This window comes from Nannobrachium achirus (assembly GCF_963921795.1).
Source record: "Nannobrachium achirus genome assembly, chromosome: 10".
NCBI classification, from domain to species: domain Eukaryota; kingdom Metazoa; phylum Chordata; class Actinopteri; order Myctophiformes; family Myctophidae; genus Nannobrachium; species Nannobrachium achirus.
The window spans coordinates 50,058,254-50,084,277 of record NC_137819.1 but is presented as its reverse complement, the minus strand read 5'-3'; the positions used below and the strand labels follow the sequence as shown (position 1 = coordinate 50,084,277).

The 26,024-nt window shown below is 42.3% G+C and overlaps 1 protein-coding gene across 1 annotated transcript; it reads right to left on the bottom strand.

The window, feature by feature from the left end:
• Positions 1-304: 304 nt before the first annotated feature.
• On the bottom strand, positions 305-13,324 carry sla1a (Src like adaptor 1a). Its single transcript, XM_080734941.1, has 8 exons — positions 13,191-13,324; positions 12,381-12,497; positions 10,588-10,681; positions 9,358-9,444; positions 6,986-7,089; positions 5,692-5,823; positions 2,190-2,319; positions 305-963 (listed from the first exon to the last, which is right to left on the bottom strand). The coding sequence occupies exons 2-8, from the start codon at positions 12,469-12,471 to the stop codon at positions 744-746; spliced, it is 858 nt and encodes a 285-aa protein (XP_080591067.1). The 5' UTR covers positions 12,472-12,497; positions 13,191-13,324; the 3' UTR covers positions 305-743.
• Positions 13,325-26,024: the final 12,700 nt, after the last annotated feature.

Genomic DNA, 26,024 nt, shown 5'->3' with positions numbered 1-26,024 from the left:
GCAGTCTTTGTCGCATTCCTGAGCCAATACTTTTGATGACTGGGTCATCGGTTCAGTGGTTCTCAACCTTTTCAGGCTGCGACCCCCAAAATAATAATATTTTAACCGGGGACCCCCCCACCCTGACGAGCACTAAGGGGGCTTTTCGACTGGCAAAGAACCGGTTCGGGTTCTTTCTTCCCGCCTATGGGATGTACCAGAGGCGAGCTTTTCTACCGAGAACCGAGTTTGTTCCGAACCGTAAAAGTTGGTTCGGAACGGTAACCACAAAATCCTTGGTTCCTCTGGTTCAATCTGGTGGAAACGCAAGCCGGTTTGCAAGAACGAACCATCGTTCCAAGAAAGTTGAACGGCACTGGTTCTTGAACCAAGGTTCTTTTGGTGAAAAGGCCCCTAAGAGTTGAGGCATTACATTTTGTTGCAAGGCGTTGTGAGCATGTAGATCGGCTATTTTCACAATTTCTGCCTCTAATATTTGACAATTTGTCAAATTGAACCACTGATATAGAGGACTCTTTGAGTCTCCTACATCAGTGGTTCTCAAGCTTTTCGGGCCGCGACCCACCCCCCCAAAAAAGTCTATGTGAACTGACGACCCCCCAGCCAGACAAGCATTTGAAATGTGTAGGAGTTGAGGCGTTCAATTATTGTTTGACTGTTCCAAAAATCTTCCATTAGTTCAAGGCTTCATGGGGCGTATAATCAATAGAAAATACATCCTCTTTTGGGTGTGAACTCCTCCTTTAATATTCTTCGTCATCATCGAAGTCCAGGGCGGCCATGTTGCTGTTGGGCAGGGCGTACATGGAGCGGCTCTTCTTCTTCCTGCTGGCGCTCCTGGCAGCAGCGTCCTGATTGGTGGAGAGGGACATGTAGGTGGCCAGGCTGTTCCGCACGCCGTAGCTCACCATGGAGTCCCTGTTGCCCGACGTGCCGGGACTCTCTGAGCCAATCAGCTGCTTGCTGCAGTGGTGGGCGGGGGAGAAGAGATGGCACGTCATGATTATTTATTAGAACATTTATGGAATAACTTTTAAGAATCGTCTTCTGTCATTGGTTGCAAAAGAGAGAGAAAAAAAGTGACACACTGTATGTCGTTGTTGTCGGGCAGAAACCTTCGTAAAATAATGAGCTACTACAGCGTCACACAAACATCAAAAGTAGCAGATCTACAAGCTCAAGAAGTTGTGTCAAAGTTCCAAGGTATTAGTATTTTCCCTAGCTTTTTATTCTTTTCCTTTGCCAGATTCATTCATATGCACGATTGTCCAGGGAATAAACTGTTTAGCAATCTCTTTAGCCAGTGGCTCTGAAGCCAGTTGCCACTTATGCCACCTAATTATTTTATTTTATAATTTTATTTCATAATACTTTTGGCTGATGACATCAGGTGTTCACTACATGCATCATCGTTCTCCAAACATTATCCAAATAATTAGTTAGGACAGTCTTGCCAAGTTATTATAAATAATTCTTAGGTTTGTTTTCACTAGTGTGGGCATCGTAAAGTAAAGTCATTTTGTTTCATCTGGCACTTGGTCTGTCATCGGCATTGCCCATCTATACTATAATTTTGCGAATGTCTGTCTGAGTGAGTGAGTGTCTGTCTGTATGAAACAGCGTTTCTCCTCGGTGGCTGGAGCAATTGATCTGAAATCGCATCACCATCAGCATATGAACACACCTGACATAACTGTGAAGCCCGTTTGTCACTTTCACAAATCGTATGCTGTATAATAGCATTTTTATGGTGTATCTATATCTATTTAGCCTACAGTACCTTTTGTGACCACACATGTTAAGGGAGGGGCGCTGTTGTTCCATTAAACGAAACGGGTATTTCTTACATTGATGCTCCTACATATTATCATGCAAGCACCAGTTAAAGTTACTTTCCATCCCTCATATACTGTATGCACAGTGCACATCCCATAACCCACACACTGCACATCATTTTGGAGCTCATATCTTTGAACGGGTAAGGGCTAGTTATACTTAAAGCTGCACACTATGTAACCAGGAGTTGAACCCGGTTTCCTGAGCAAGTGCTGACATTTTTACAATTGAGCTAATAGATCTGGCTGCTTAATGAGAGGATAAATGAATGAATCTTGACCATCAGGTCAACAGATCCTGTGTCTATATATTATATATATAATATATATTTATTATTATTATAATGAGTTTACCTGTCTACGTTCTTCCAGTCAAAGTTGCGGCGCATGGTGACCGGCGGGGTGTGGAGGGTGGAGTGGAGCGTAGGGAAGGTTCCTGACAGACAGGGTGAGGTGAGGACACAGCACAGGCCATCTGCTGCATCTGAACCACGAGGAAGAGGAGAGAGAGGGGAAGTGAGATGTTGTGTTACACAGGCGCGCACACGCACACGTTTGTATCATAATACTTGTGAGGACCTCAACATTTTAGCACAGCTGAAAAGTAGCCGAAGAATAGCTGAGCAATAGCATACAAAAATGGCTGATCTACAAGCTCACAACACGTCGCGCTGCGACGTGTTGCGTGTTTTTCGTGGTGTGTGACATCACAACTAAGTTTAAATTAGGAAAAACTCTGGCCATAAACCTGACCTCTAAATGTCTAACCCTAACCACAGCCTCTTTTTCTAATAGTAAACCTGTCTTAAAAAAATCTTTTTTAAACATAAAACCTCCATTTCTCTTGCTAGGCCCAGGGACATTTCTCAAATTCTACTACTTGTGGGAATATTGGGTCCTCACAAGTGTAGCGATAGACACACACGCACACTTGCACACACACACTTGCACACACACACACACACACACACACACACACACACACACACACACACACACACACACACACACACACACACACACACACACACACACACACTACCAGTAAACAACATGATATAGCTGGCTGCATACTCCCTCAACAACAGGGCTAGAAAGAAAAAGTGAAAGTACAGTATGATAAATAATCCTTATCGCACTAGTGTACACACACACACACACACACACACACACACACACAATCAAAGCAAAATCCTATCTCTCATTCACAGCTGTGTGTTCCAAAGATAATCATTCCATCTGTGTTGCGGATGAACTACTATTTATAGCAAACATACTGTATATGAACAAGTTCTCAGTCGCCACCACTGATTTCAGTCATTTGGCTTCCATAGAAGCCAGCAGCATATGTCTTCTGTGGAAGCTTGTCGTGCAGTTCAATTCAAAGGAGCTTTATTATGAGAAAATATAATGTTTACATTGCCAAAGCAAGTGTCTACTCGGGGCTCTACTCTACGCTTTCTTTTATCATAACAGTTCACAAATCTTGCTGCACCCAAAAAAGCACACCAAAAAAGCAAACGTGTTGCGCCGCAACCCTTTCTGGGCTTGTAGATATGCGTGTCGGAACAATGACACGCACCTGGCAACATGTTTCACTCATGATAATTGACTTTGCTTTATTCCATGCACGTATTTGAGCAGCGCTCCCTGTGCAAATGCCTCCTATGCTGGGGGATGATTGAACCTCCCGTCCTCCCAGTCACGACTGCAGGCTAAAGGTCAATTTATCCAGAAAGAGCGAATACACTTCCCGGGAATTGTATTCGCTGTCCCTCAATTTATCGTCGCTGTCGGGTGGAAACCTCACATGTCCATCTGTTACTTTTCAGGATTGAAATTCAAAAATACCCCCAAAAAGCAGATTAATTGCGACCGTTAGGTCACAGACCAGAACATTGGCAGATGCCAGCTCCATGTGTGATTTCATAGTATGGTTTACATAGAAGTCAGTCAATTGTCTTTCACATATTAAAATATATTTTATGCATTTATTCCTTAAATATCTTTCATCACAATTGGGTTTGTGGGGAGGGGGGGCTAAGCCTTCACCAGGGGGTGCTAAAGTCGCCGTCGCCCCCCCTGGAGCCGCCCCTGTTCGTGTGTCAAAAATGTCTAAATGACTCGTCGCAAAAACGAAAGTGAGGTCAAATTGACAGAAAGAGTGTGTACCGATCGTACCTCAGGATTAGTTTTTTTTTGTAGCAGGCAACTCCATAAAATGTTTTTTAGTCAGGAAGACCAAAGTGAAGCTCTGTTAACCGCAGAGGTGCACGAAACAAAATGTATTTCCTTGTTTACATTTACTGGCAACGCTGTCGGCCCGTTGCAGACTGTATGAATGCTCAAAACTCTGAAAGATGTGAGAAAAAAATAAACATTTTAAGTTGGATTCAGATTCTTGGGGTCACAATTTGACTACTAGGGCTATTTTAATTCAAAATAGTTATATTGTTGTCATCTTGGTTGACTTTAACTCATTCCCTGCCAGGCCCGATAGTCCCGAGATTATTCCAATGTCTTTCCCCGCCAGGCCCGATAGTCCCGAGAATTAAAAAAAAAAAAAAAAAAAAAAAGAAAAAAATTCAAAAAATTTTGACCCCCAAAAATGGAGTAGGCATGATAGCAATCGCGAAATTGCATGTTTAACCCCCATAGCAACCCCATCTTTCAAGCATGGCAGCCATTTTGGCAGCCATCTTTGTTAAACATAGAGGCTGTTATCTCATGAATGCCTGAACGGATTTCCATTCGGATTTTTTTGTTTGAAAGCTGTGAGCAATGTGGACACACGTGGTGCATTATCTAGGCATGGGTGTGCATGATCCGTGCACACCCAATTACATGGAAGTCTATGGAGACGAATGGCAGGTGGGAGTACGGAGGTATGTTAAAATGGCGGTCAATGTGTTATTGTGTTAACAACCAAGTGAAGCCTATTTATTCCCAACAGCTAAAACAGATAATAAATAAAATAATATTAGCGTTGACTGTATATTTTAGATTATATGTACAGTAGTTCTATTTGATGCAGAAGCACAACATATACAGTAATTGCCTTGATAACATTAACGAGTGTTAACGAGCGTAGCTGGACACACACACCTCCCCTCTGCTGCTCTGCTGTGCTGAACTGAAAGTGAGTGAAGTTAGTTTTGTTTGTCTCCCTAAAGCCCTTGAATTATGATTGAAGACATAATAATGTTTACCGTGATTATGGTAAGCTCACCATACAGTAAGAACTAGGATTTTTTTTATAGATTTTTGGAGCCAAAATAGTAAAAAGGCAAAGAAGTTTAGGGATGGCACAGACGAAAATAGGGCCCTATGACTAAAAGTTAACTAAATCTAAATTTCCTGTAAACATCAACACTGCTCTGGATAAGAGAGTGAGCGTCTGCTAGATGTGGTTGAAGCAACAGATAAGAACTCAACTCTATTTTTAAGTACATAAAGTATTGGTGTTTTTTTTTAAAGACTTCTGCAGCACTTTCTGCTGCATTTGACAAAATCCACCAGTAAACAACATGACTTTGTTTACTGGTAGTTGCAAAATACATCCTCACTCTAAACATGCAAACCCTCCAAGCAAGGGAGAAAAGAAATAAAGCCTAAAACTGAAGATTATAATTATCCTTATCACAAAGTGCACATCAGTGTTCACAATCAAAGTCAAAATTATCTCGTTTCCACAAAAATATCCTCTCTGAGGCAGAAGTGTGTGTTTACGCTGTAGAATTTACTCTGTGTGTGTGTGTGTGTGTGTGTGTGTGTGTGTGTGTGTGTGTGTGTGTGTGTGTGTGTGTGTGTGTGTGTGCGTGTGCGTGCGTGCGCGTGCGCATACTGTAACACTCACCAGAGTAATGGTTGACCAGATCTTCCAGGCACTGGAAGGTGAGGCGAGGGGAGATGTAGTACCAGCTGTTGTCCAGTCTGAAGATGCGATAGTGCTTTATCTTTCTGTGTTTCACTGACAGTGAATACACTCCTGTGGACGCATGACATTATGATCCATTATAGCGCTGTTAATGCATGATGATATATGCTGTGCTTCATTATTTATAACACACTATGAATGCATGATTAATATCTTCTTTTATGTTTTGTGTCCACTTTGTTACTTTTCAGGATTCAAATTAAATAGCATCAAAAGACCTGCTACTTTTGATGCTTTAATGTGACACTGTTGTGTGATAAAGTATAGGGCGTTAATTTGCGAGAGAATGCAAAAGGTTAGATATGGAGACAGTAACAATATTACTTCATTATTATAACACTCCTGTGAATGTATGCTGTCAGGAAATGGAACGTGCCGTAAGGTATGCCACACACACACTAAGGTGTTACAGTAAAAACTAGTGGTTTCCCTTAATTTTCCATGTACAAAGTGTTATATTCTGCCGAGAACACGACTAGAATAATCATTGTCATAGATCTGAAAGATCCGCCCACTATTCCAATGTTTACTCAAGAACACATTGGAATAGTGTAACTCCCAAAGCCATGCTTTGAGTTGAACCACGTTTTGGCCTCTGAATAAGTCCTGATGATGGCTTAGCAACATCTGAGGTGGTTTAAAGTACAGCCCTGATCTACGCTGATGTGTATTTGTGTTGACACCTCGACAAACACACGTTAGTATTACTGGCATCTATTTTAAGATTTTTCTGAGAAACATTCAGACAAAGACTTAGGCAAAGACTAAGACATGAGCCCTATTTGATACTTAGTTGTACATCGGTGTTCGTAGATACATTTTCTGAAATTTGTGAAAATGTATGCTTTGGCAAGAAGTATCATATGACATGTTGCTCAACAGAAATGACATATTATTGTCCAACAATTAAAAAAACCCACATACACAATTACACATACACGTAAACCCTATCGTTGGCTGGGGTCCCCCAGGGCTCTATGCTTGATCCGTAACATGACATTTTGCCATTCTAACAAGCTCACGGTTAATGTTGAGAGCCCAGTGGCCGTTCGCCTGCCATGGTCCACGTGCATTTTCAGAGCATGTTTATCTTTATGATCAGTCAATCGATTGTGAGTGAATAAATGTTATAAATGTTATATTATTATTTCATGTGGTGTTCATGAGGTTCAGAATAGGGATGCTAGGGGGTCTCATGGGGGGTTAAACCCACCTCTCTCGGAGGTGCTCTCTCGCACCATGAAGGATCCCACCCTGTTTCCTGGTAACAGCAACAGCTCCTCTGCCTTCTGTCTGATCACCCCCTCAAACAGCCACCTGCAACACCACAAAACTATGGTTACTTTTATGTCCAACACTGTTAGTTTCACTTTTCTGTGACACTGTTGTATGATGACTTAGTATTATATCGTCGTTGTCGAGCGGAAACCTCGTATCTCCAAGTATATGTTTTTCGCAAAGTAAAGCCCTGCTTCATCATATAAGGCAGTCGCACAAAAGTAGTGAAAACAGCAGGTCTACAAGCACACAACGCCTTGCGGTGCGAGGCGTTGTGTGCTTGTAGATCGGCTGTTTTTACTAGTTTGAATCATTTTTTTTTAATCATTTCTGATAAATACAAAACAAACGGTTTCCACCCGGCAACGACGATATAAGACATTTACAGATAAGTTGAACTCGTGGAGAGCATTATATTGCAATAAATTGCTATATCATTTAGATAATTTCACTGACACTGCCAGTGTTTCTGCTCGACCGAGACGCTATGAAAGTCACGTTTCAGAGGGATCATGTGCTGTTGAGATCAGATGATGCAGCTGTTCTAAATCTGATCTGCTTAAATTGAATTCATGTCAGGTCTGAAGAAGTAGCACAGCTATCAGCACTGATAACATACTGTAAAACCACTGTATTTGTTTGAATCTCAATGCAGATTACTTTCGAAAAAAGATTTTCCCAGAAAGAGAGAAAAAGCAACTACTTTTTTCAGCAGTCGTACTAGTAGTCGAGTTGAGTTGTACTCATACAGTAGGCCTAATAGCAATGGTACTAATAGTACATGGTCATTTTATACTGTGTAATAACAACAGCTTACATCTAAAGCTAAAAAGAAACACCCAGAAAATTCTGAATAGTTGCTGAGTTGTGGCTGTGGACACACATAACAGATAACAACTCAAATCAATTCCAAATGTATCTGTCCAGTAGTGCACAGTCAGTCATGTAAAGTTAATAGTATGGTGTATTAGCAGCAACTGAAGCAAATTAAAAGCTTGCTCTATAATATGAGCTCTCTATAATAAACCGTAAAATAGAGGGTAGAGCATCTATATGTATCTATGTACAGTGTGACCAGCTCGGTCAAGGCAGATGGTCTGCCCACCCTACAGTCTGGTTCTGCTCAAGGTTTAGTCCCATTAAAGGGGAGTTTTCCCTTGGTACTGTCGCCAAGTGCTTGCTGGGTGGGAAATGTTGGGTCTCTGCTTTATAAGTGTAATAGATTTAGCTGTGTTGCTCATTCCATGTTTGCACGATCCTTACAAGTTATACCTCGTTTTAAAGATGACTAATCAACAATAACAACAATATAAAATATAATACCTCTTGGTATTATTGAAGGGGGGAAGTAATCAAACTTTTTAGATCGATAGATAATGTCAGTTGTCATAGCAGTACCGTCGCATGAAATACAGGACAGGTAGTGAGAAAAGAGATACAATACAACTTCAACAAGATTGAAATAATAATAATTCATAATAATTAAGGTTGTAACAGATACAAATAAGGTACCAAAATTCAAAAGGAAAACAAAACAAAAACCAAGTTGTCTTGAGACAACCTGATTTGGTACTCTAATAAAACATGAATTATTATATGAATATAAGCTTGGCTAAGCCTAAGACATGAAATAGAAAATGGATAAAGGAAATGAAATCAAGGAGAGGAAGTGCAGTCAGTGTGGGAATGAATGAAATAATGATGACTTTGTTTACCCGTGATAGACTAGCTACATGGCTGTGGGGTTCTGGGGGATGTAGTTCTTACCCGTGATAGACTTTAGCTACATGGCTGTGGGGTTCTGGGGGATGTAGTTCTTACCCGTGATAGACTTTAGCTACATGGCTGTGGGGTTCTGGGGGATGTAGTTCTTACCCGTGATAGACTTTAGCTACATGGCTGTGGGGTTCTGGGGGATGTAGTTCTTACCCGTGATAGACTTTAGCTACATGGCTGTGGGGTTCTGGGGGATGTAGTTCTTACCCGTGATAGACTTTAGCTACATGGCTGTGGTATTCTGGGGGATGTAGTTCTTACCCGTGATAGACTTTAGCTACATGGCTGTGGGGTTCTGGGGGATGTAGTTCTTACCCGTGATAGACTTTAGCTACATGGCTGTGGTATTCTGGGGGATGTAGTTCTTACCCGTGATAGACTTTAGCTACATGGCTGTGGGGTTCTGGGGGATGTAGTTCTTACCCGTGATAGACTTTAGCTACATGGCTGTGGTATTCTGGGGGATGTAGTTCTTACCCGTGATAGACTTTAGCTACATGGCTGTGGGGTTCTGGGGGATGTAGTTCTTACCCGTGATAGACTTTAGCTACATGGCTGTGGGGGATGTAGTCCTCCTTTCCTGTTGCATTGGATTGCACCCTCCACCAGCGAGCCTCCCTGACAACACACACAACCACAAACACAACGTCAACCACCCAGCTGTCCTCTGACTGTAAAACTTCTCTATTTGTGTGTGTGTGTGTGTGTGTGTGTGTGTGTGTGTGTGTGTGTGTGTGTGTGTGTGTGTGTGTGTGTGTGTGTGTGTGTGTGTGTGTGTGTGTGTGTGTGTGTGTGTGTGTGTGTGTGTGTGTGTGTGTGTGTGCGCTCGCTGGGGGTCCCAGATGATGAAGGACTTTTAAGACCTTTTTAAAACATTAAATAAAATTACTGCATCAAAAGTAATCAACACACAAACAGAAACATTTTGAAAATAGCAGATCTACAAGCTCACAACACCTATCTGTAGAATGGAGTCAAACTAAATTGAATTCCCCAACTCCTACATTCCTACAAGTGCTTATCAGGGTGGGGGTCTCCCAGTTCAAATATGATTATTTTGGCGGGGCCAAAATAATCAGTTGCAGCCTGAAAAGGTTGAGAACCACTGCTCTATACGACACCCAAACTCAAGAGTGTTTAATTACTTATCCAATATCAATGTCAAATAGAAGTTCCCTGTTTTGTTGAATGGATGAATGGTGATTTGTAAAGCTCAGACCAAAAGCTTTGGTTTAACTTAACTTTTTTGTGAAGTTCTTTGCTAGACATGGTTTCAACCACATAAGCCCAGTCTATACTTGGTTGCGCGACGGATAGCGAAAATAGACCGTCCAAAAGGTCACAAAGACAATTGACAATACACTATTTCAGAGTTTTGCCCATAATGACACAATAAGTACACCATGCAGCAGTTGAAAGTGGTGAAATATGTTGTACAAGGCATTCTATTTTGACTGGACAACAGAGCACAGTCTAGTAATGTAATGATTGATTACTGTAGTTCAACCTTTGCTGGATCAGGGCCCACCCATCTGACCACTGGACACAGCTGTTAAGTGTTCAGATGAGTTGGCTGTGTGCATTTTTAGAGCATGTTGGTTTTAGTTTATAGTGTGTATATGTGTACAGACAATGTCAAAATAGCATTTTTTAAAACCTATTGCACTCCGCTTTATACAGCCCACTGGTGCGGGTACAGCAATGCAAAGATGAAAAAAACTCAGGTGGCATATAATGATGCTTTTCGAATATTGGACTCACTGTGAGATGACGCTGAGCTTCTCTCCTATCTTGAAGATGGGTTCACTGACATCAGAGCATGGGTAGTCCTGGATGACCATCAGCACGTCACTGTCTGAACAACAATGACCACGATGACAAGCAGGAGGTTAGGAGCAGCACGTTAGATTTATGATTATTAATGCGTTCAACCCAAATGATTTACAGTAATCAAGGTAAACACAAGGTAATAGGCCTACATCAGATGCTTAGAGATGGTGTTGTGCCTCTGTGATCTAGGATCACAGGTAAACCAAGAACCTAGCACCAGTCTATTCTAAACATTATAACATCAAAAATATTAATAATCTGTACATTGAAACGATACAAACTACAGGATGCCAGGTCAACAAATGGACCTGGCATGATGGCATCTTGTCTTAATCACAACATCTAAATGACATCTACACGCTTCTAGTAATTCGACTGCTCTTACTCTGACTTCCTCTCTCTCTCTTGTTATGAAAACTACAGAAGATGGGGGGTCTCGCCGACTTCTTTACACATGTAAACCTGCGCTGTGACAATAGAGCTGATTATTCTGTGATGTGTGGCTGTCTGTGTAGGTCAACCCATTCTCACCCCCTTTGCTTCACCCTCCCGACGCCGTGTCTTTCTTTCCTTTTGGGAGTGACTATTGCGTCTAGGGTGCGACGGAGACGGAGAGTTTTCGGACGAGACAGAGTCTTAGTACGCATGCGCCGACATGTGTTTACTGGAATATTTTTCACTGACGGCCGTCACGGGGAATCGAACCCCGGTCCCTGGATTTGTATTTCCACGCTCTACCGACTGAGCTAACCAGAGTGACTGGGAAGTTACTTTTTTTTTGTGCTTTTACCTTTGACAAAACGTGGAATGCTAACGTAGTCCCTTCTTTGAGCCACATTCGGAGGCGGAAGCAGTCCCCTGGTCAAGATTTACTATTCTGTCCATAACGGCACGTAATTCGGTAACGCGGCTGAGTCGGCTCATGCGGCGTTCCCACCGCTCGTCGCGGCAACTCGGCTCGCTATCGCTCGCCTCGGTGGCGACTCACGGGGGTCATCGCCGCCTGAGACGGCGCCGCTCCGTCGTTTATAGTGGCGTGAACGGTAGCGACGGGTGGCTGGTAAACCAAGAAGCCTTCAGAGCGGTATCGAATCCCGCATCAGGAACTACTTTTTTTTCTTTCTTCTTAGACCACCCAATGCGTCTGTCCCTTGAGACATTAGGCAATCCGTCCGCGTCTATGGTGAGAAGCATTCGGTATTTAAGATCGCGTCAGTTGTATGACGCAATAGGGGTGAGAACCTGTTGTGTAGGTGTGTGTCCAGAGATAATCTTGCAGCCGCTGCACTGATCGGCGCCAAATATCTTTTGCACCTGCCAGCATGCCACAGATTCTTTTTTTTGTGAAGCACTTTGTGTTTACATTGTGAATGTGCTATATCAGTGGTTCTCAAAGTGGATTCCAGGGAATCTGTGGGTTCCTTTAGGGGGCTCTGAATTGACCCATACAAGTCTGTAACTCTGACAGTGTACAAATGGAACCAAATGAACCCTAGCGGGTTCATTTGGTTCCATGTGTACACTGTCAGAGTTAAGGGGAAACCTTGAAATTTGCAAGTTTGAGAAACACTGTGCTATATAAAATGAAAATGATTGACATGGCTCTGGTACTGTATGTATGAAAGCATCATTGGTTGCAGTAACTTTCCGTACTTTCGCAGGCAGGCTGTGAACAGAAGTCATCATGAGCTCACGCGTAAATAAAAGAAGAAGAAGACCCTTACCTTTAATTAGTGTATTGTCAATGCGTGTGTTGGCGTTGGTGTTCCCTCTGTTGCTGGAGGTTTTGATCACGTTCTGCATCACGTTCCCCATCCTCAGCAGGGACCCAGATCACTGGCCTGAAGACATATATGTACAGGCTTTACCTCTCAAGTCACAGACATAAAAACACACATCGTCTAGAAGCCACACGGCAGAATGTTCTAGTCTGGGTGTTGTTTTGACACTTCTCTCTTTCCAGCAACGCTGATGAAGTTCAGTTTTTGCAACTTCCTATTTGCGGACCAGTGTCACTATCTCTACCAGGACACCCGCGGTCAAAAGGGGAAGCTGAAACTTCGATGGTATCGCACCTCAATTTTCCACTTCAGCTGCTCTCTCTCTCTCTCTCTCTCTCTCTCTCTCTCTCTCTCTCTCTCTCTCTCTCTAGTGACAAGTAATAACTAGTAACTGATCAAGAGCGGGCTCTTATCTCTTATCAAAACAAGTGAACAAAGATCATTGTTCCTGTATTGCCCTCTCCTTTCTCCCTGAAGGGTTTTAATGAAGTCATATACTGTGTTAGGCTTTACAAGTTTGAAAACTTGCATCATAGACAGATACATGTCTAAATGTATAGATAGAAAAACAGATTTCAAGCATGCTTATTAAAATATCCTCTAATCTGTATTCACATCTATCAAGTTAAGAACACTCAAGACAGCATCAACTACCCCATCCTTCAGTATACACTTGATTGAGAAACGAGTCGATACAATACAATATCATTATTAAACACATAATGTGAGCACCCTACTACAGAACTACTGTACCTGTAAGCTGGTCGTACATGGAGCTTGGTTCCAGCACTAACAACAACATCAACGTCAAGCTCGGCGACAGAACCTTTGCCCCGACGTTGAAGTAGTGGACATGCAGCTGATGCTGTTGCGGGTGTCACAGTTCCTCTGAGCTGTCATGTCTGCTGTGTGGTCCTTATAGATACACGCACAGCCTCCAGAATTGTGCAAGTTTTTCACACCACAGCTGGCTGCTATACTGACCTGCTGGCACACAGTGCGGTGTGACAGCTTCTGCATGCATGCTCACTTCCTGTCTTGAAATGAGGAAGAGGGACAGTAGGGTAGAGACTGTGTGACATCCACTGCAAGTAAACAAGCCTGACAGTTCAGGCATAGCAGTTGGAGGCAGAATATTATTATTATTATTCAGACAGACTCTCAAGAGTTTAGTTATTTCTTACTAAGTACTTAATGTGGCATGTTTCCCTTGTCAGCAGTCATTATTCATCATGCTGTCTGTTTGTACAGGCTGGATCGTATTATGTCAAAACAAATGTCCATTTTTGGATAACGTCGGGTGGAAACCTCATTATGTCCAAAAATCATACTTTTCAAGATTCAAATGTAGAAATAGCAAAAGTACCAGATGTACATCTACATGTGCTACTAGATCTAGATCTAGTAGCTGCGTTTCGAGCTTGTATTTCTGCTACCTTTGACACTTTTGTGTGACGCTGTAATATGATCAAGTAGTATTTACGAGAAAAAAAAAACACAAAAGAATATGGAGATAAGAGGTTTCTGCCCGACAGCAACGATAACCTTCCATGCAAGGCTGTAACACAGCCTAGAAACCAGGCCCAAAAAACCCTGGACTGTTTTGTTGTCTTTTTTGCACAGAAAAGGCCAATATGGGTCAGCGGCGTCTATAAATGTCACAAAAGCGCAGAAGTCTTTCACAGAAGGAATGCAAGGGAACGTTCTTAGAGTGGTTTTAAGTATGAGAAACTCTGTCCTCCACACTCTAATTACTGACCATGTAAAGCCATAGCATTCAAACCATGTGTGCTCTAAAAGAACCCTGGCTGAAGAAGTTTTTTTTTTTTTGTGCAGACTGCAGACAGAATCAAAGACAAATTTGACACAAATCTTGTACAAAGGATGGATTACTGATCTGCTGTCACAGTAGGCTTTACATACATTGCACCAGTGATTCACAAACCTTTTTCCGTTTCAAGAACCCCAAGTTTGATACAGTATGCATTAGACGTTTCCAATTACAATTCTACAATTTAGGCATTTTGCGGACGCTCTTAATCCGGAGCGATTTACAGTAAGCAAGGTAAACACAAGATTAGGCCACAGAGCCCCACTTAATATTTTGTATCCCTGGAACTCCAGTGTGTAATATCTGTTTTATTTTTGAGAGTGTACAAATGGAACCAAAGGAACCCGGGTCCCTTTGTTACAGACCCAAAGAACAAAGGGGGTTTCCATTGTGTCTCAAGCCAGGTTCAGGCTGGTCTGGTGCATCTCAGGAACAGGACATATACAGCAGGTAGAATAAAGCCTCTACCATAGTGGAGCGGCATAGCTCAGGGGTAGAGAAACCGTTATTAGAGCACGAAGGGTTCCCGAAGGGTTCCCAGTTCGAATCCGGGCTCCCCCTGAGTTAATGTCGAAGGGTCCTTGGGCAAGACTCTGAACCCCACATTGCTCCCGGTGAGCAGGTTGGTGCCTTGCATGGTTTCCTCCGCCACCGGTCTATGAATGTGTGCGTGAATGGGTGAATGTAATGCACAATCTCTGTAAAGCGCTTTGGATAAAAGCGCTATATAAATGCACCATTTACCATTTACCATTTTACCTGACCAAGATGGAGTAAACATCCAAACATTGTCACTTTCATCCTTGCACCCTATTAATAAAAGAAATGGCTCTCAACTGTCCGAGTTGCTCCAGTATCTTCTACAGTACATACATTCAGTGGCCTTGTGGTTAGAGTGCCCGGCCTGAGACTTGGAGGTGATCCCCGGCCGGGTCATACCAAAGACTCTGAAAAATGGGACTCAGTGGCTCCTGCACTCAACATCAAGGGTTGGATTGGGGTTAAGTATGACCCCTGCGACATACTAGCGTCATGTCCAGGGGGTGTACTTGTACATCAAGCTGCCTCACACTACAGAAACAGGAGATACAGTAGGCTCTTGCCCTATTGGCCTCATGGCCTTGCTATGGCTTACTTACTTACTACTTACTTACCCTCTAAGGGTTCATTTGGTTCATAACAATCAATCATTTAGCTGAGGGAACCCTCAGGAAGCCCCTTGAGAAGCACTGCATTACACACAAGCAGTTGGGTCCGGATAATAAGAAAAGTAGCCTGCTTTTCTTATGAACCAGGATACAGAAACAAGTGGCATGGCTTTTCTTATTAACCAGCATACAGGAGAAAGTGGCATGGCTTTTCTTATTAATCAGCATACAGGAGAAAGAGCCGAGGCATGGCTTTTCTTATTAACCAGCATACAGGAGAAAGAGGCATGGCTTTTCTTATTAACCAGCATACAGGAGTAAGAGTCGAGGCATGGCTTTTCTTATTAACCAGCATACAGGAGAAAGAGACATGGCTTTTCTTATTATCTAGGATACAGAAGAAAGTGGCATGGCTTTTTACATTAGTTGTATTTGTCGCTTTATCAGACAGGAAGCCCGAATTTGGCACCTTTCATGTGTGGTCTGACAAAAAAAGTTATTTTTAACTTCCGTGGTTCTTACTTCTTGGTATGACTACTAACGTAAGAACAAGTGCAAAACCCTTGTCCGTACATATTGTACACATACACACCCACACACACACACACACACACACATTACCTGGTCTGCCCCGAAACGCCCCGTATGTGTTGTATTTACTGGAAAACAATGCATGCAGTCTTTCTTTAAGCAACAGTCACATCCTGTCCTAGTATAATGTGAATAGGGGAAGGGAATCAATGTTTTTGTGTCACTTACTTTCTTACTTAGGCCTTTAAATTCCCTTTGGAACATAGGCCATAGTTGAAACTCCTCCATCCTCTCTGGTCTCTCTGTGCCCTCCGATCCAGTTGTTGCCATGACAGTCCCTGTGCCTTCATCTCCTGTTCAGTGCTTCTCCAGGTGGCTCTAGAGTCTAAAGTTAAACCTTCCTCTCTTCCTCTTGCCTTGTAGGTTTTTGTTTCAAGGACACCCAAATTGATATGTATTTGGCTGCGGACCCCCCATCTGAACATGTTTTGTTCCAATGACCCCCAGAAGAGATGATTTGTGTAAAAAAAAATAGCAGATGTACCGGTACAAGCTCGCAGCTTGCATATCTCCTTATACTGGCTGTATTAACACAATACCCCCTGGTACACGAAAAAATCTTAATTTAATATAATCGGTCTCCAAACTCAGTGCTGATACCTGTGTTGTTTGCTTCTACAAAGACAATGGTGGACTCTGGCCACTCCCCCAACATGGACACAGGGAGAGTCAGGCAACCTTAATTGACTTTCCAAAATGTGAAAAAAGGAAAATGGTCTTTGACGAAAATAGGCCGTCTACAAGCCCACAACGCGTCACACAAGTTCAACATGAAGCGTTGTGGCCACAAACGAGTTGTGTGCAGACTGTGCACAATGCGTCACGTTGAGATGTGTTAATGCGTTGTGAGTGACGCGTTGTGGGCTTGGCTGGGGTTCAAGTGGTTAATGCTTTTGGGTTTAGAGAGAGAGAGAGAGAGAGAGAGAGAGATAGAGAGAGAGAGAGAGAGAGAAAAAATGCCAGTGTCAACAGAGGGGAAAGATAAGTTGATCTCTCTCTATTTCTTTGTCTCTCCTTGTCCCCTGGTTCCATCTCTCTCTCTCTCCTGTGTGGTCACTGATGGACTGGGTCCTGCAGTGCTGTATTTTATTAGGACAAATAGAATTCCTCTGCATGTTTACAGAACACATGCCTCTGGCTGATCTCTCTGCTTCCTCTCTGCATGCAGATCAGAAACCACAGCCAGTCCAGACAGACAGACAGACAGACAGACCTGCCTGAAAGGCCTTAGGGCTGTATCTAAAGAGCAGCCAACTAACTGCTGCTGCTTCTAATCTCAACAACAGACTCCAATCTAATCTCCTCTCTCTCTGTTATCTGATACTGAGCAGCCCGTCTGTCAGCACCGGACCGCTGAACAGATGAATTAGCCACTCCAATCAGCCAACCGTGACTGTTCACTTCATTGCGGCTCGAATGGAAGGAAAACTGACACCAGACCAGCTACGCCCGCATCTTTCTCTTATAGAGAGGCCTGTGGGCTGTAGCAGTAATCTGTGCTCAGCAGGGGCGCTAAAGTAACTTCGGTACATTTACTCAAGTTACTGTACGTTTTTGCTTGATTGAATACTTTATTAGACAGTAATGTAAACAGCTGTCACACATATAACACAATAATGTCCTGGGGACTTTTCCATTGTGGTCCTATTCAATTCATCAACATACCGGTAGCATAAAATAATTACTCAATAATAAATGTCATCAACAAATCCAAAACAAAGGGAAATTCAGTGGCAGTGAATGAAACCTCCTTTCGATGGGAATTGAATTTAACTCTCCTTGTGGTCTCCTGATTGATGTTTTTTTTTTTTTTTTTTACGCCAATTTTGAAGGAAACTATGCATTTGTGCATCCTTTAATGGATGGTGTCAGGGCATTCCACATTTTGCTGGCAGAGCAGCAGAAATTTTCCCATGTTTGTTCTAAATTTGGATGTTACCAGATTGTGGTCGTACGCCTTGCCGAGCCATGAGGCCCATAGGGCCCTATGTTTCCCTATGTTTCTGTAGCGATCCAACCCTTGATGCTGAGTGCCAAGCAGGGAGGCATTGGTTCCCATTTTAAGAATAGTCTTTGGTATGACCCGGCTGGGGAATCGTACCCTGACCTCCCAATCTCAGGCTTACAAGCTCACAAAGTGTAGCAATACAATGCAACTCGCGTTGGGAGTAGATCTGCTATTTTTGAAAGATTTGGCCCAATTCTAAAATGGGCCGCTCTGTCAGTAAGTATAGTAGTATATTCTGATGGCAAAACTTTTGTACTTTTACTCAAGTAAAATTTGGAACACAGACCTTTTATTTACATTTTACTACAGAGCAGCCTATTTTGTGTTTATATAAATATAAAAGTAAGTAAGTAAGTAAAATTTCACTTGAGCCAAAAATCAGAGTATTTCATCTACCACTGGTGCTCAGTGCATGGTAGGCATTCGTGTGAACTTCTTCTTTGATCCTATATTTTATCATGGGGTGCCGTGAAGCAGGTGTGTGACCCTGCGTGTGCCCACAAAGATGTAGTTGCATGTGTTCCATTTCTCTGTAGAGCCTGCATGTAGTTGCATGTGTTCCATTTCTCTGCGGCTCATAAAAGGCCTTAAAGGTTTGATTCCTGGCAAACATCAGTGTTGGTGCTGCTAGGATAGGATTCATCTGTTATCACATCTGCTGCTATTTAACTGCCTCATCCTACTGCCTTCTCTCTCTCGATCCCCTTCTACCACCAAAAGAACTTTGGTTCTAGAACTGGTGCTGTTCTAGATTCTTGGAAACGTGTTTTTTTTGGGGCAACCAAAACAAACAGTGAAAACATCGAAATACAGCGAGAGGGCAGCCATGGTTGTCATGGTGGGTGGTAACCCAACTGAAGTTAGCCACACCCACAGTGTTGGGTGAATGTTAAAAGGGGAGGGGATGATTATATGACGTCACTCTATCTGTGTTTTTGGATCGGCACTTTTGACCCACAAGGTGGCAGTCTCGAGGAAGAAACTCAAAATACAAAGGCAATACATATTTGCCCATAACAACCACACCAGGGGGTCTAATTAAATACTGTCAACCTCCTAGACACATGAAAACCAGAAAAAGTACAAAACTATGGCACCACCTCTTTGACACATAATGTATTTCGATATATTTAAAAAAGAGAGCTGAGTTGTACTGGTTCTCAAAGAGGTCCAGGGGAGCTGTGTGTTCCTTGTATTGAGGGGCTTCCAAATGGAACATTCGCACCCGGATTTGAATCCAGTTTCCTGCGCAAGTGCTGACATTTTCACCATTGATGCAATAGAGCCTGCCTGCTTGCTCAGGGGATAAAGTGAATCTTGACCATCAGTTCAAAATCCGTGTCAGTTCCTGTGTCTAGGTGAGACATGACCTTTGATACGATCTAAATGTCTGGATAGAAGAGCAGGGAGACAAAATACAACCACCCCAATTGTACAAGTTATATTGTACAGTAAGACGCCCTAAGGGCGAGAAGCGAGTGCTGAAACAACAGAGACTGACACAATATATCCATTTACAGTATGGGAATTCCCAGATAATATGGGGCTTAATATTGATGACATCTGGGATCTCCATATATGGGCATAAAAGGGAAAAGGACGGAATTAATTTGCAAGTGTGAGTCATGTTGTGACAACCATGCACACTGGTTATCATTAGACTGACACAATATGTCCATATATGCGTATTCCCAGATATTGGCTTAATATTGATGACATCAAGGATCTTGGCCATAATGTGGAGCGTGATATAAGGCGTGACGCACGCACGCACATGAACTGCAGGTTTTCCTACTAAACAAAAAAGTTACATAGTGATGCTTTAACATTGAGAGGAGGTCACGTTTTAGAACCACTGGCTCCCTCTCTCTCCTGTCACTTAAAGTAGATCATAATAATGATCCCTATAATGATTCCTATGAAAACAAAAACAGTAAGGGGGTTCAATCGCTTGGGGGGGATTTTCGAAAGCACCCAAACATGACCTCACGAATGACATGCAAAACACCCTGCTGTCTACGCCTGAGGAATTTGTGAGAATTTCCTGGAGCTTCTATGGGATCGGAGAGATAAGAGGAGAGAGAGAGAGAGTGTGAGTGAGTGAAGGAGAGAGAGAGAGACTTGACAGGTATATTATCTGGTTGGTCTAAAATATGCTGCTGGGCATAATCAGTTGACTTCCTGTGCGTGTGTGCTTGCACGTGAGCATGTGTGTGCTCTGCGTGTGCGTATCGGGCCCTCTCATAGACCACTAGTCTTCTTTTCAAGGGCCAAGCCGTACTTGTCGTTGCCCTTTGAATCCAACCATTATAGACAGACTGGGGGAAGATCTGAGGACTTTCTACACAGGAGTATTTCTGGCTCTGCACATTCCAATGTAGACATACTTTGTAGAGGAAAAAAAACACATTCACGCACATCGCACGCGTGTGGAGCTATACACCCGTCCCACATAAGCCTACTGTATGCTTGCGCACGTGCGCGCACACACACACACACACACACGCACACACACACACACACACACACACACACACACACACACACACACACACACACACACACACACACACACACACACACACACACACACACACACACCCTGTTTTGTGCTAGTCTGGGATCACTTCACTTTTCGGGTTTGTAACCGGTCTGGAGCGGAAACCACAAAACGTCATGTTGTAGTACTCAAGGACTACAATTTGGCCGGAACTATCCACCGGAAACAGTTTTAACCCAAAATAATTCCCCTGCGCTCAAGGACATCATTTTATGGCCTACCTAATAAACTCCTTGATGCGGAGTAGTTTCGCTTTTGAAAAATTCGTTTGGTATATGCATGTTTTAGACCAACTTTTAGCGACCGGCAAGACCACACTAGGCTACTCGAGCATTTTAATAGGGATTGGGGAAACAAACGGTGGGAACCAAATCAAAGCGACGCCGCTTCTTCTAGTGGTTTCCGCGCTTTAGGCGGAAACCAAACGGCCTGTTGTGAACGAACACCAGGCTTTCTCTCAGAAAGCCTGGTAGGCGAGGTTAGTTTTGTGCTGATGTTCAGCAGCAGCAGAGGGATCAGCCATGGATCCACATTTAGATAGTACTCATTACAGTAGGAGAACCCAGAAAACCACAGAGCTACACATAACTACTGCAGGCCTCACGCTCAGGGAAACAACACTGTTTTTAGGAGGAAGAGGAACGTTGTACTTGAGTGTCACTGTGACAACATTTACCACTCTGTTCCCCACCGGAATGACACTTATAGACAACATGCCTGGCCACGCCCCCTACTTCCGACCGGAAGCCCTTTTTTGGGCTTGATCGTAGCGCGATTTCCTGTTTACGTTCATCTGATCTGATTCTCCTCTTAACTAATGAGACGGGATTGTTTTACTTTGTAATTTTACTTTGTAACTTATGTTAACAATGTCACTTAATGGCAACACTCATCCACTCTGCTGATAAATAAATGAGTTGTGACGATACACACCCGTTCTGCCGTCATTCAATGTTATGAGTTGGAGGGAAAAAAAAGAGATCTCAATTGAAACAATGCCATAGGCTTTCTTGGGCGTATGCTTTTAGTTGACCTTGTACTAGTGTACTGTCATGAAACTACCTTTTTTCATATGCAAACTTCTTAAAAAATAACGCTATTTAAATTGTTTCAAAAGCTTTATACCCTGTATATATATATAAAATGTCACAATGCGACATAGCTTTTTACACAATGCTGTACTCCCTCCAACTGCATGTCATATTATATGTTCGCCATTTTAAACTGTTTTTATTTTATTTGACACTTGCTTTGGCAATATAAACATGTCTTCTCATGCCAATAAAGCTCCTTTGAATTGAATTGATATAGGCCTACAAATAAACAGATTTGTGTATTTGAAAGCAAGCATTGAACCTAATCAGTATTTCATGGAAGCGAATGTTGTATGATTCTAGCTAGCAAACCTTTTCCCTTCAGAACGCTGGTTGATCATGTCAAACGTCATCTTCTCCATTCTCCACTCTTCTGGGATGTCACCATGAAGTCACAGTTGGCTTGTGTTGTGTGATATGCATTAATGTTTTTACAAATAGGCCTGTCAACAACTCAACCCACTCCAGAATAGACATAATACACATTAGCCCACCTATTATGTGCATCCTATGCTGTGTTCATTTCACTATATCACTGTAAATCATCGATTTAATCCTAATCAAGGCAATATAAATATCCATTCATATTTAATGCTCATTTAATCATTAAATCCTAAACTGTCACGTCAAAACAATGAATACATTTGGCTTTAATAGATACAAAAACAAACTGGATTAATTGAAAATGACAAGTGTTTAAAAGCATTCCTTCAAAGCATCATTGGGAACATTCCTTATCTCAATAACACAATATACAGTACAACATTTGAAACCCTCAACAGTTAAAAAAAAGGCATGGACAAGTCAAAGAAAAGTGTGTATAAATATTTTATTGCAATAAATATGATGAGGAGATCTCGACCCTCACATCTGGCTTCATTGGTCCTGCATGGACGTACAGTACAGGTCTGAAAGACAGAAAACAATTGCATTCACAGATACAACACAACAGCGAAGAGCTTTTATTTCAATTATAATCAATGTTGTGTTGTCACAAGTGAAAATAACTTTTACTTAGTTGTAACAAGAGTAGTAGTCACCATACAGTAAAAGATCGTAGCTAACAATGCTAATTAGCTAGCATGAGAGTTTTACCTTGTTGTTGTTGTTGTTGTTGTTGTGAGTCGTGCTGCTTCTCTGGGGAGTTTGCTGAGTTTAGGATATGTTAAGGATGTCATCAATACTATTAACTGGTGTAGATAGAATAAAAACATCGAAGATAGCGGTGGCTTGCATATCAAGAGACCATGACCGCACCGCACCATCTAGCTGACAGCTGGAAAAAAAAAACTCCGTTGGTTTAACCCTTTCAGTTCATTGTCATAATCTTTTACTGCAGCGCTGGGCAGTGTTGCCAAAATTTGTGAGAGAAATAAGCCAAACAAGCCAACTCTTGCAATATAAATAAGCAAAAAAAACAAGATAGTTTAGGTAAATAAATTGACTTGGCAACACGTTTATATGCATGCCTGACAGAGAGAACCCGGAAGTTCCCTTTCGACTTGGGGGCGGGGCGTTCCTCCTGCAATCGGCCAGGAATGTTGTCTATACCCTATTTATACTTTTCTGACAGGAGTCCCCCTGGGGTCTGTATAGGCCACTTATTGGATGTTTGTTTGTAATGTTATGTCCAGAATAGATGCTAGGGTTGATGTGGTTAAGCCGTATTGTCTCTGTCGGGTGGAAACCTCATATATCCATAACTGTTACTTTTCAGAATTAAAATTCAACTAGCAAAAGTTGCAGATCTACAATCTGGAAATGTGTCTGTTCGCTTGTGGATCTGCTACTGTACTTTTGATGCTTTTGTGCGATGCTGTTTTATAATCAAGTAGGGTGTTCATTTATGAAAAAAGTAAAACATCTACCTGACAGCAATGATATGCTGTTCAGTTAAACTCGACTTGACTTGACTTGACTTGACTTGACTCAACTCAACTCAACACGATTCAATTTATTACAGGGCCTTTTCTAACGGTTTTGGACTACCGCCTATCCGACTGACTCGACACTGCACTCCCTTGGGTAATCTGCGATGTGTGTGGCGACGCATCGGTCGGTCGAACGGTTCTCGAGATACGTGGATTGCAGACGTACTGTACCTAGTACAGTACCTAGATTTCCTGCATTTATTGTAAGATGAAAATATTACCTTGCTCTGGATAAAGAGCATCTGCTAAATGCCTACATTGTACATTGTATAACAGTCCGGAGTCATATTCCTTACAAAACCCTCAATCCACTGTCGGGGGTCTGCAGTTACTGTCAATGGGAGCTACAGTATATATACCCTCAATCCCTCTCAATATACAGTAGACATGGAAGAACCACAAAAAAAAAAGATCAAGGGATTTTTTTCCTTTTTTTTTTTTTTCACAGGTTGCAATTTCAGACAGAAAGGGGCGTGGAAGTTAGATATCCTTGAAATGATCAAACACATCCAGAGTTCAGCGCCAGACATCAGGGCCGGAACGGAACGGAACACGCTGCCAACGGAGGCCAGTGGCACTGGCAGCCACAGACACAAACCAGCTGCTGAGATACAGAGAGGGAGAGAGGGTGGAAAAAGTACTCAAAGTTGTACTTAAGTAAAAGTATCAATACTGCAATTGTTAGTAAAGGTCCGGAATTCAAAATATACAATTAAAGTACCTAAGTAGTCTATTGGCATCGACATGTACTTAAAGTAGCCTACCAAAAGTACAAAGTAGGATGTCCCGTTTCATGAGTTTTAAAATGTGTAAAATGTCTAAATATCTTTTGGAAATAGCATTGCGAGCTTGTAGATCGGCTATTTTCAAATGGCCGAAATGTATAGGCTAAATTGGTTAATATGTTTTGTAATAACAATAAAAATTAGTAACTAAAGTTTTCAAATAACTGTAGTGGAGTAAAAGTACAATATTTGCATCTGAGATGTAGTGGAGTAGAAAAAGAAAAAAGGACTTACAGTATTTGAGTCTATGTACTTACTTTCCACCACTGGAGAGAAATAGAGGAGGGGGGAGCAAGAGCATGTGGGTATAATGGGACAGCCTGTAACGCAGATACAGCATAAAAACTAAAGCGTACAAATCATTGGCCAGGTTCAAAGCCAGAGGCCAGAGACAACCATTCATGCTAGGAAGTTCAGCCCCCAACAGCCAAAGCGTTCACCTTTACAACCACCCCGTAACACCTGCACAACTGCTGCAGCTACTGTTATTTATGACGTTTTTACGAGAATCAATACGTCCTGTAAGAAAATGCACCGTCCTGGGCTGGTTGCATGGAATGGATCTGTAAAAAGAAGATAATGTTTGTAATCATAGTTTTACCACTGAATTACAAAGAGCCACTGGTTGTAAATTACTAGGGGTGACGTTTGAATGTAGCCAGTAGCTAAATGTCTACTGTAATTGTCTCTTAACAAGTTTTTTTTTTACCTGCCGTCCCGATTTTGGCCATGCTGTTATAACCTGAAATATTCCATAAGTAAAAAAGACCACATCTACAAGTTCACAATGTGTCACAATGCAACACTTTGTGAGCTTCTAGAGCAGCTATTTTTGTTACTTTACATTTTTTGAAAGTATAAAATAGGGCCGTGGTTCTCAAAACCGGGGACCCCCAGGGGTCCTTGTGGGGGTTCCAGGGGGTCCCCAGAAAAAGTATTTAACATCTACCAGCTTCAGATATACAAGCTTGTACATCTGCTATTTCCTTTTTTTATTTATTTTTTATAACCTTTTACATAAATCTTCTCTTCTGGGGGTCCCTGAACCTTTTCATATGGGGATCCGCAGCCAAAATACACATCAATTTGGGGGTCCTTGACATGAAAAGGTTTGCGAACCACCGACATACAGTGTAGGGCCTAAGAAGTAGTTAATGAAATGTGATCCATCTAATTTTCTTCTAATGACGCTGGTCTGAACAGTCTCAGCTGGAACTCATGTTTACAGACAATTCAAAGAGGAATCCTGAACAATTTACCTCAGAGCCACTGGTGAATGAATGTGCAGCGTGTCAGTTCAGCGCATCCCATCCCATCCCGTCCCAGGCTACTGTAACAATGTGTTCATTGAGTTGGAAGAAGCAGGACGGGCCCATTAAGTTTGGTTTCACCTGTGTTATGTCTGTCTGGGGGCTCCTGACTCATGCAGCATGAGGCGCAGTACTGGCCACTGCAGGGCCCAGCGTCTAAAAAATGGAACACTGAATGACTGCTTACAGGAACTGACTCAAACTTCTCAAGTATACTTTCTGAAACCGTTTCAAGTAGGGATGGGACGATATGAAAATTTCATATCACGGTATTTACGATATTATCGCAATAATCAAAATTTCCCCAACATCCATTATCCAGGGGCGGA

Bases quoted from the DNA above. Each gene is read 5' to 3' on its own strand.
- sla1a (XM_080734941.1), bottom strand. From the start codon at position 12,471: ATGGGGAACGTGATGCAGAACGTGATCAAAACCTCCAGCAACAGAGGG. The intron at 2,320-5,691 runs GTGAGTGTTACA...CTCGTGGTTCAG, and splicing joins TCTGGTCAACCATTACTCTG to ATGCAGCAGATGGCCTGTGC. The intron at 964-2,189 runs GTAAACTCATTA...CCACCACTGCAG, and splicing joins GACTGGAAGAACGTAGACAG to CAAGCAGCTGATTGGCTCAG.